Source organism: Phyllostomus hastatus, unplaced genomic scaffold (genome assembly GCF_019186645.2).
Source record: "Phyllostomus hastatus isolate PE091 unplaced genomic scaffold, TTU_PhHast_1.1 phas_scaffold_755, whole genome shotgun sequence".
Taxonomy (NCBI): Eukaryota; Metazoa; Chordata; class Mammalia; order Chiroptera; family Phyllostomidae; genus Phyllostomus; species Phyllostomus hastatus.
Window position 1 is genome coordinate 3,539,043 of NW_025334039.1, and position 11,836 is coordinate 3,550,878.

The window sequence follows — 11,836 nt, forward strand, 5'->3', positions numbered from 1 at the left end:
ATCCAGCCATGTACCACGAAAGAGAAATTTATTGAAGATGCAAGATGCAGGAAACATTGTATATAGGACAACGATGCTTCAGTCCCCTTCAAAGTAGGCACCCTGGGACCTCACACAGTTCTCCCAGAGTCTCTTCCACTGCTCAAAACACTCTGCAAAGTCCTTTGTTGGAATCGCCATCAGCTGCCCTGTCATATTTTCCTGAATCTCACTGACGGTCTGAAATCTCCTCCCTTTCAAAGGTGATTTTAGTTTTGGGAAAAAGCCAGAAGTTGTAGAGCACCAAACCTGGGCTGTAAGGGGCTGAGTCACCCGAATGATTTGATGTTTCACCCAAAAACTGAGTGGGCGTATTGTCGTGATGAAGCTACCAATCACTCATTGCATGGTCCTGGAAAGCCTTCTGAGTCTTTCAAATATCAGTTTCTGTGGAGGAATGTTCCAGCTAATGCAAAATTTGATACAAATTCATTGCTCTACTTATGCAGTCATTTTGAATGCAATGGCCACACAGTACACATGCTCACTCAGCAGCGTCTACCACCCCCACTGACTAGTACAGTGAAGTCGTCATTGTTCACACATGCGCATTCCAGTCTGCTCTCCTTGGCTGCCAGGTTACATTGCTGTTGTGCAAACCTCTCCTGTTATATTGACAATGCCTGGATTTTTTCTGGAAAGACCTCATTTGTGCAAAAGAAATACAGGAAGAAGAAAGCAGAAACTAATGCGAGTCATTACCTACAGAAAATGCCCAGGAACAGCATGGAAAGAAGTAGGAGAGGAGTGACAGTATCCTGAATATACTTTTTTCTGTAAGGCCTGACTTTTACAACTATTACAATGTTTCGCACACTCTAAAAATAAATACATAATTAAAATCAACCAGGATGGCAGGTAGGGGAGCTGACTCAAATGGAATATAAAACTTACTGCACTACAAATGAGTAACATAACTGCACTGAAAAGGTGGAGAAGAAAACTAATCTAAATAACTTTGGAAAACAGTATTTTGATTGGACACTATAACAAGAAAAAAAAGCAGCATGTAAATACTGTAATCTAATTAGTCAATTTTACTCTTACAGAAGCATGTTTAACAATTCTGAAACAATCTCATGTATATTCCAGGAGTGAAAACATAAATAAACATACTGTGTAAACATGAGAGTCAGATTTCTCACTGTCAGGCACAGAGGTTACAAATACGAAAGGAAAGAAAGTTAGAATGTGCCTCACAGAGCTGGATTGGAATTGGAGGTTACCAGTATGCATGGTTTCTAATATACATAGAAATGGATGGGAGACAGAAACACAGGTGTGTGTGTGTGTGTGTGTGTGTGTGTGTGTGTGTACGCAGTAAAATACATACACATATTTCCTGGCTCTGCTGGCTGAGCCTTTAATATCCATATCTAGGTTTCTAAATACTCTTCTCCAGTAAAAGGAAACAGAGCTCCTTGTAGAAACGGTTGACTCTAGGCTGGGACGGGGAAAACGGCAGATGAACCACATCTCATGGTACTCAAAAACTAATAGGGGCGTGTTGAAAGGACACAGAAGCCAACTTGAAGACTCCTTGAAGACTCATGGCCAAAGCGGAGACAATTCGAGCAATAAAGAAGTAACAGCACTGCCCTGACTGGTGTGGCTCAGTGGGCTGGGCTTCGTACTGCACACCAAAAGGTGCAGGCTGATTCCCACTCTGGGCACTTGCCTGGGTTGTGGGCCAGGTCCCTGGTTGGGGCATGTGAGGCAGCCAATCAATGTTTCTCTTGCACATCGATGTTTTTCTCCCTCTCCTCCCTCCCTCCTCCTCTCTCTAAAAATAAATACATAAAATCTTAAAAAAAAATAAAATAATGATAGTGCTGGATTATGACCCATAGAGTAAAATGGATATTTTACTCTAGTTCATATTGATATAAATAAAATTATAGATAAATGAATGAGAAGGAAGTACTCTTCCTTACAGTAAATTCCAGAACTATTGTAGGAGAAACGATGAGAGTATAATAACTGTTATAGGTAATATTAACTGTTATAGGTAAAAACCACCAACGTATCTAAAATTAGTGGATAAGATATGATGAATAGTCTCCAAAGATCTCCCAATAAGACACTTATTAATGACAAAAGGAAAACTAGTAACTTTACAGTGGAGAAACCTAGGAGACATCACCTTAATCAAGTGAACAGAGTTAAAATCACCAGCAATAAAACACAGTGACGTCTGTGTCCCCTGAAATGATGCAGTAAGAACGGAACAGAATGCAACTGCTATGGTATTCTGGCCAAAAATGCATAAGCCAATCTAATCACAAATAAACATCATACGAACCCAAATGGAAGGATCTTCTACAAAACAACTGACCAGAGAAGTGTCAGGGCCATGACAGACCAAGAAAGCATAAGGAACTGTCACAGACTGCAGGAGAATGAGGAGATGAGGCAATTAAACATACTGTGGGGTCCTGAATTGAATCCTGGGCCAGGGAAAGGACATTGGTGGGAAAACTTTAAATAAGATCTGTGGATTTGTTGATAGAATTATATCAATGCTAATTTCTAGGTTTTGTTGATTGTGCTATGGTAATGTAAGGTGTTAGTATTAGCAGAAGCTGGGTGAAGGATAAAATAGGAACACTGTGCTATTTTGGTAATTTTTCTCTAAGTCTAAAATTATTTAAAAAATTTTAAACTAATACTTCTAGTAACTTCTTAATCATAATGCTATGTGTTATCATTAGTTTACCAATTAAAAATTGAGCACTTGATAGTTAACTTATTAGATTAAAAAGAATTTTGACAACAACTACATTCACTTTTTAAAATGTCAGACATAATCAAAAGAGCAGTTAAGAGGAGCTGATTCCTTACTTTAAGTACCACATGGGGTCAGCATCACTTGTAACCTTTTCATTGGCCTTCATGATCTTCTTGATCTACGAGGGAAGGAGCAGCATTAGGAAAGACTCAGCCCCCAATTAATTCTTGGCTATGTCTAGCTCTAAGATCTGACGCTTACCTCTACATTGATAAAGTAGTTGAATGAGTCAATGTGTTGCTTCACAAGGCCTTTAACCTACGTGGAAAAGGGGAAACAGTAGATTAGCAACAAAAGTGGGCTAGCAAATTATACAGTGGATTCTACTCATAGGTGATCATCCAATTTTTCTCAAAACCCAAGTGAGAAAAGAATCCTGAATTGTGTTTAGTAAAACTTCATATTTATGTGTCTTCATTACATTTCTTCTCCATCTTACTAGAACATTTTTTTTTTCAAATTCTCCTCCTTGAGAAGCAACCTGACTTTGGGAATGCAAGATACGGATATTTGAATATACCCGATGATTCTCCATAAGCTAATATATAAGGTAGGATTATCTCTGCACACTTTGAATTTTCAAAAAAATACAGCAACTGAGCATCATTTCTTCAACCCTCAAACGATGGCCATTTACTTTTTCGGCTTTCTTCTACCTGGGCAACTTTATGATTTACACATATCCAAACTGGCCTTTCATGTCACTTTATAAAAGAAGGAGGGGGAAAAAAATAAGGGTCTCCATGAAGAAAATACTTGCATTGGAAATCGAAAGCGGGGTGGAACTCGGGAACCCACGAGCAGACGCCAGCTGGCAGTGACCAACCTTTCATCTCAGGAGTCACAAACGACTGTACACAGACAGTGCTGTGTACCGCCATGCAAACAGCGCAGTAATGAACACAGACAATCCGAAACCTTAAGATTTAAAAGGACTGTATGTGCTTTCTTTACATTCATCTTCAAACACACAATTAGTTCAACACTTCTCGAACTTCCCTGACAGATAGATAATCACAGCACTTTTCTTACACTTCCTTATTCAAGAATCTCACTGGCGTGCAAAACCACCAACTGTTCCACATTTTGAAGCAGTCCTGACTTTTGCAGAAAAAAATCCAAGCTTAAATGATCTGAGGTTCACCCTTCTCAAGTTTCCAACCTTTGCACCTGATTAAGCCTCTTCCGGAGAAGGCCTGTTCTAGGACACCCCATTTAGTTATCACATCTCTCTTTCACGGTCCCACTTGGACTAAACAGGCCTTTCAACTATTTCTCACACGCGTGCCTTCTGGACCATCCAGCAGCCTCCGGCCTGCTCCTGAACGTGGTCCGATTTGCCAGTGCCGCCCCTTCACATGGGCACCCTGAACTCACTGACATTCTCAACAGCCTGGCCAGTGTCCGGGGGCTACTGCCTCCCTCACTCTGGTTATCACACCACTGCTCTTAAAGAAAGAAGGCCACATTACTGGCCCACACTCGAAAGGTAATGTTAACCTTCACACACACACACACACACACACACACAAAACGCTATTAAGTCAAGAGCACCGCATTTGGTGCTTGTGCAAAACTAAGCACACTCGGGGATTCACATCCATCCCTCTTCACTGCCGTCTTCCCAGCCTAGCGTTCTGAGTCGTGATCAGCGGGCCTACACTGACCAGCACGGGCAGCCCTCAGATGTGCATTAAAATCTTTATACTTTTGTTCCTAGACAAACGCACTTCAAGGTGATCTGAGTGAAGGGGAATTCCATCTTGAAACGCATGAACGAAAGACTGACCGACTGAACCAACCACTGTCTTAGGCCTCCGTTAACGTGGCATTAATGACCTTGGTGCCATCAACTGTCTCCTCGCTTCTGAATCATAAATACCATCCCTTCTCTCCTGCTTATGTATAGTTCATTTTTTAAAAATTATAATAAACATTTTTTTCCTTGACCTTCACACTACTTTATTCCATTCTGGTCACACCTCTACTTTAAAGAGTCTTCAACAGCTTCCCTTTGCTGTTAGAAAAACAGCCAGAATTTTTTAAACGGCTTTCAAATCTGATCAGAGATCTGCAGCACTGACAGCTTCCCCAGTGTCGTCTCCCAGTACTCTCCCCGCTGCCTATAACACAGAACTAAGTCAGACAAAACTCTCCTCACTTTTCAAGTCTCCATTCTTTCACTTAACACAATGCTTTCACAATTCACCCATGTTGTAGTGTGTACCGGCACTTGATTCACTTTCATTGCCAACTAATATTCCATTGTATGACTATGCCACACTCTATTTGTCCACCCCTCGGTTGACGCTCATTCAGGTTATCTCCACTTGGAGGCTGTGATAAATAATGCCACTGTGAACACCTGCACACAACTCTTTGCATGGATATACGTTTTCACTTCTCTGGCATAAATACCCACAAGTAGGATTGCTGGGTCGTATGGTAACCCTATGTTTAAGCATTTGAGTAACTGCCAGGCTATCGTCCAAAGTGGCTGGAAAATTCACATTCCCACCAGCAGAGCCTGAGGGTTCCAATCTCCACACCCACAGCAACACTTAGTATCTTTCTCTTCAGTATCCGAGTGGGTGCCAAGTAGTGTCTCACTGTGGAAGCCCTGCTGCTTAGCATAAGCTCTTTAAAAATGAACTGAAGCCCTTTACTGATCTATATCCAGCAGTTCCTCTGACCATGCACTCATCTGTTCCAACAAGAGACGGACTGCTGTTTCCTACAGACTCTGTGAAGGTTTCTCTCGGGCACCTTTATAAAGCCACACTCTCTGCATCCTGCCTTCCAACCGAGTTAAATCCTTTCCTCTTAAGATGCAGTTTATGTCTCATCTTATTCGGGAGACCCTCTCTGACCACCTGCGGCATCACTCTTGTGCCAGCAGCACTTTGGTTTGTATCATTCATCTGCCGTGCTACCACGTATACCATTTCCTATCTCCAAAATTAGATTACCATTCCCGCATCTTGTGCCTTAAAGTCAGGGATTCACTGCTTTGTAATTCCCTGTATTTCCCAAACCTAGCAATGTACATAGTTGCACATAGTCAAAACATGTTGGTGATAAAAATGTAACCTAAAAAAGAAGGCTGATTTCTTGACTTTTATCAGAAAAATAACTAATTATTACTAAATGTTCATTACCTTTAAAAATGCTGGAAGCAGCCTCCATTTTTCCTGTGAATAAAAACAGTGTTAGGATATGTGCTAGAACAACAATATTTTTATAAGAAGTTATTTTAGCTTATTTATTTATAACTTACTAAGTTATTTATAACTTATTTTATAAGAAGTTATTTTATGAGAAGTTATTTATAGAAGTTATTTTAGTGCCAAAAATGACTCACTTTATCACAATGAGTGAAAGAAAGTAAATCAAAACTAAAAGAACAATTTTTACATGGTGACACTTTTATGGAAATCACACAGGTGTGTGCATGCACGTATGTGCATACAAATACACTCACATGTACACACACACACACACACACACACACGAACCAGATTTCTCAAATACAATATAATTTAATCTCTTCTGGATGAGTCAAGATTCCAAGCACTTTATTTTATCCTCATGACACTACATGAGTAAGTGGATTTTCAGCTTGAGAAAGGAAAGTGAGTTTCAGAGTCTGATGGGGAAGCCAGGTCTCTCGAGTTCTTCCTCTCTCCCATTTCCCGTTAACAAGTGTGTGATCAGAGTTCATCTCAGGGCGGCAGGAGGGTGGTGCCCACAGTGTTCACCTTCCACATTAAAGAGCTGCCACACTTCTTGTCTTCTTAGGTTTCCTATTTATATTTTGCAGAGGTTGAAAGTAGCCTACCACAGTAAGACTCTTCATGGATGGCATCTAATCTGCTAACGGAAATCTGACAAATGGGCAGAACTGAGTCTAAAGGATATACTTTCTGAATAAGGGCCTAAGCATCATTGCAGCAACTGTAAAACCTTTGACTTCCACCCTGACATGAGCAGCACTGGAAGGTTGTGAACAGAAGAGTGACATGAACCTGTGACTCATTTTAACTGGATCACTTAAGATAATAGGCTGAACTGCTGGGTTGAGAATAGTCAAGGTTAGAAGCAGGGAGGTCATTTAGGAGTTTACTGCAGTACTCCAGGCTGAAAACAGTACAAGTAGTGCAAAATTGCTTGCTAGAAGACAATGTGAAGTTCAAGCTAACAGGACTTTATAGTAGATTAGAAAGAGACTCTGAGAGAAAGAGGAGTCAAGATTGATACCTTAGAGTGGCCACATATGGAGATAAGGAGGCGGGGACGCTGTCAGAGCAGCTGCTTTAAAGTGTGATGGCGTTACCAGGAGTTTGGTTAGGGGCATGCTACGTTTGAGATATCCACTAGACATTCGGGTGGAGGTGTCAAATAGACAACAAAGATGAGTCTGGAACCTGGGAAGAGAGTGGCCTGGAGATACAAGTTAGGAAGAAGTCGGCAAATGGATGGGAATTACAGTCATGTCATGGATGAGACTGCCTAAGGAATGCAAACGGAGAAGGGTTCCACAAAGAACACCAAGAATATTCCAGTATTTAGAGATGAGGAGCAAAAGGCAGATCTAGCAAAGGGCACTGAGAAGAAGGAAGGAGGCCACGGAAGCGGGCAGACAATCCTGATAAAGGAAAAACATTTTTCAAGAAAAATGGGAGGTACCCTGGCCGGGTCACTCAATTGCTTGAAGCATTGTTCCGTACACCAAAAGGTTGCGGGTTCAATTCCCAGGCAGGGCACATACCTAGGTTGTGGGTTCAATCCCCAATTGGGGCATGTATGGGAGGCAACCAATCGATGTCTCTCTCCCCTTTGAAAATCAATAAACATATCCTCAGGTGAGGATTAAAAAAAGAAGAGAAAAAAGGGAAGTGGGGGTACAGGGTATTTAAGAAATCTCTGTACTTTCCTCTCGATTTCACTGTGAACCTAAAAAGTTCTAAATAAAATGAAGTCTTTAAAAAAAGGAAGGGAGGGGAATTAAAAGATAAGAGGTAGAGACAGACTGAAAAAGGAACTTTCTGGGGTGATGGAAACATTCTAGATCTTGTATTGGGTGGTAATTATTTGGGAATACATAAATGTCAAAACTAATGCAGTGGAAGTCTTGGTACTCCTACATTTTATTGTATATAAATCTACAAAGAGGAATGAGGAAAAGATCAAAATGAACTATATGAGAAGAGCAGAAATACCTCAGGGGAGGCAGGCAGTGAGGGAGAGCAGTGGGGGGAGAGACGCTGGAATAGTCATCAGTGGCCAGACTGAGGAAGGCCTTATAAACATAGTAAACACTAGATTTTACCATAAAAGCAACGGGCAGAGATTGAAGAAATTTAACCGACAGGGCAGTATGTTCATACTTGTGTGTTTAAGCTGATGGCTCTCGCCACAGGGCAGACAGATTGGAGTGAGAGAAGTTCAGTGCCCAGAAAGTACGAGATGACAGCAGGTCAGCCTTGGAGGACAGCGGAATGAAGTTTCAGAATGGAGCGCATTTAGTATGCAGGACCCTTAAAATGGGATGGACAGTGGACTAGATGCAGAGGGCCAGGGAGAACTGTTATTCCTGAGTCAGAAGACTGGAATTGTGGTGTTAGTTCCTGCACAGCTGTGCAAATTCAAGCAAGAAATGTCAATCCTTTAGGCTTATTCCTTCAGCTCTCTGGAGAAGCAGTCCAGTCAGCAGTTCAGAAGGAAAACTCTCAAGTCCCACTGCCAGACTCCAAGTTCCAGATCAGCCACTCACCAGCCTGTGACACTGGGTTAGTTACTTAACCTCTCTGGGCCCCAGAAATCTCCATTGGCAACATGTAGTGGAAATGGCACTTATTTCAGAGAATTAAATGACATAACGCATGTTAGGTTTACACAGAGCCTGGGACATCGTAAGTACTCAGTAAATGCTGGCTCTTAATATTAATTCTTCAGGAGTTAAAATCCAGTATTGCCTGACAATGATTAGCAGTGTTCTTTACCGCAGGCACTCACACACTGGATCGGATGGGCTGATAATAGTAAATAGATCTCATTCACCCTCCAAATGATTCTAAAGAATTCCCTACGACCCAAAAGTTCACTGATCAGACTGCTTTGCTCAAACCCTTCGATAGCATCTTATTGATCACTCAGGTGGCTAACAACACCTTTCAGAACCAGAACCTGTGCCTATCCTTCATCTTTCATCTCTCCTCGCTTCTTCACTCCAGCACGTATTTTAGGTACTCAGAAACTACTGGGTTTCAAAGCGTCTGGTTCTCTCCCCCTGAAATCGCTCCCCTGTCTTTCCAAGCCTCATTTCCTCAGATCCCCATTCCACACCAATGAAGGATCGGAGGCCCAAAGACGTTACAGTAATAACACGTGCCTTTCTAGAAAATAAAATTATGTCAATAGCTGAACTTCATCAGGCAGCTGCTCACTGTAGGGCAGTTACCCTTAATTTCTCTGATCATCTGGTGCAAGCTAAGGTGCTACTTCGCAGGAAACACCTAGGGAAAATTCTGAGCAAATTTTCAGGGGTTTCAAATACTCCTGGCAGTCCAAACTTGAATTCCGGGTTAAAAGGGAAGATTACTATCCTGACACAGCCAGCTGTGGAACCTCACTAAAGGGAGCCTAAGCACCCTGGGCCTCGGTGTCCTCTACAAGCCTAAGAAGATGGAATGTGTCCCGCAATGATGGGAGCGAGGACCCATCTGGCCCGCCTTCAGGAACGCTGGAAAGGGTCCAACCCGAAAGCTCCGCCCGCGCGGCGGCCGACAGAGAAGCCGCCTCCCACCCGCTCGCGTAGGCTAGGTCGGGAGAAGATGCCCCCATCCTCGTGCGAGTAGGAACCGGAGCGAAGTTCTGAGCATGCGCAGAAGCCTCGGCCCACCCCGCTCCGCGCCTAGAGCTCTCAGGGTACCGCCTCCTGGGGACGCGTCCCAGCCCCTTCCGTTCCCCGTGTGCCGGGCCTTCACCTCTACAGTCGGGATCGGCGCAGCCAGCTGCTCTGGGGTCAGGTTCCCGAATTCCTCCGCGAGCACGTCCATGCTGCTCACGACGAAGGATAGTAGTAAACAGAAATCCCACACACCAGCGTGCGCCACCTCAAGCAAACTGCAGCATCCGTAGAGAGCGGTGCGCGTGGCCCAAACGGTCCCCGCCGCACAGGATGATTGAAGGCGGGACAGAAAGGTTCCGCCTGCTCTCAGCCTGAACCTGCGGTGGAACCCGGATGTGGCGGAGGCGAAGCTGGGAAACTGCGCCCCCTGGGGTCGCTCGGAGGTCTCGCCCCGGTTATCCTAAAGCCCAGACGACAGGTTCATTGCCAGTTATCAGGTATTTGAGTCCAATAGAGCATATTGGTTGTAATTTTTAAAATAACTCAGAGGAAGAGGTAAACAGATAATTTGCGCAACTGGAGACACCAAGACAGAGAACTCATGTAATTCAGTCTAAAACGACACGTTGTATAGTATGGAAAAATGGGAACTTTACTAAATGCCTAGAAGTAGGAGAGGGGACTAGTTGAAAAACTATGGTGTGTGCATGTGGTAGGATATTATACAACTATTTAAATGACCATAAAGTGAGGAGGTAACTCACTTGAGAACAGGAGCACAACAGGACAGTAATTAAGACACTGTTCAATTCTGAAAGAACTGGAAGTAAGGTGCAGGAATAAATATCAGCACATAGGGAAATTTAGTATGAAAAGGGTTATTCAATAAATGATGTTGGAACAGCTGATTAGCCATTTAGACAAAATAATCCTGTGACAATAAAATACTTAAATGGTAACAAAACTTTAGGAGAAAAGTGTAAGTGAATGTATTCATAACTTTGGTGATGAGGGCCTTCAAGGACAGCAACACAGTCAGAAATTGTAAAGGGAACTATTCATAGGTTTGGCAATATAATCCTAATTGTTGTTTTATAATTCCATGAAAATTTTTAATTTTCTGAACAGATTTTTAAAAAAGATTTTATTTTATTTTTAAAGAGAGGGGAAGGGAGGGAGAAAGAAAGAGAAATATCAATGTGCTTTTGCCTCTCGCATGCCCCCCACTGGGGACCTGGCCTGCAACCCAAGCATGTGTCCTCACTGGGAATCGAACCAGCAACCCTTTCACCGCCGGCACTCAATCCACTGAGCTACACTAACCAGGGCTGAACAGATTATTTTAAAGTCACCATGAATAGAGTTTTTTTAAAAACACAAGTTGACAAAAAACAAAAATTTGGTATCCCTAATTTAAAATGATTTCATGCAAATCAATCGGGAAGAAAATCCCACAGGGAAAGACAAAGCAAACAATCCCAATGGTTGATTTCATGGGTAAGGAGTTTCAATTGAGGAAGATGCAGAAGGCCTAGATGTGGATAATGGTGATGTTTGCACAGCAATGAGAATATATTTATAGCCTCTGAACTGGACACTTAAAATGGTAAATATTATGTCTTCCTACAATAAATTACAAAAATTCGTTAAATACGCATTTGCCACGTTCTCATGAATGTGTAGACCTTGCACCAGGTTAGTCTAAGTTCTGAATTAGCTACCTCAAGTACATTTGAATGCTGTGTCTTCTAAGCATTGTGCTGATGTCTGAAAGTAAGGGGTCAAAGGCAAAAGAATCAGCTCCTGCTCTTGAGCATCTCACAGTTCCCTCAGAGACAGATGCACTTTTGGAGCTTCCTTGTGAATTAGCAGAGAGCAGCCTATTTAGGATCTAGTCTGGAAGGGACTCTGAAGTGACTATTTGATAGCAGAGATGTCGCGGTTGGCTCAGACATGTTGGCTTTCTGTCCCAAAGTGCCCTTGGCTTCCTGCTGCCAGAGTGGTTCGCCAGCATTAGCTCGCATCGCCTGGAGAGCCTGGTACAACACCCGCAGCTTTCTGATTTGGTAGGGTTTGCTCTCTGGTCCTTGGATTTGCATTTCTAATAAGTTCCCAGGCGATCACACTTTGAGAATCACACTCTAACCTGAGACTTACCA

The 11,836-nt window shown here is 42.6% G+C and overlaps 1 protein-coding gene across 1 annotated transcript in view; it reads right to left on the bottom strand.

The window, feature by feature from the left end:
• Window positions 1-10,091, bottom strand: part of POLR3B (RNA polymerase III subunit B) — a 105,059-nt gene extending 94,968 nt beyond the window's left edge. The window contains exons 1-4 of the mRNA XM_045826370.1: window positions 9,814-10,091; window positions 5,986-6,018; window positions 3,029-3,085; window positions 2,881-2,945 (exon numbers count right to left, since the gene is read on the bottom strand). Coding sequence (XP_045682326.1) covers window positions 2,881-2,945; window positions 3,029-3,085; window positions 5,986-6,018; window positions 9,814-9,885 — 227 coding nt within the window. The 5' untranslated portion in view covers window positions 9,886-10,091. The remainder of the gene's footprint in view (window positions 1-2,880; window positions 2,946-3,028; window positions 3,086-5,985; window positions 6,019-9,813) is intronic.
• Window positions 10,092-11,836: the final 1,745 nt, after the last annotated feature.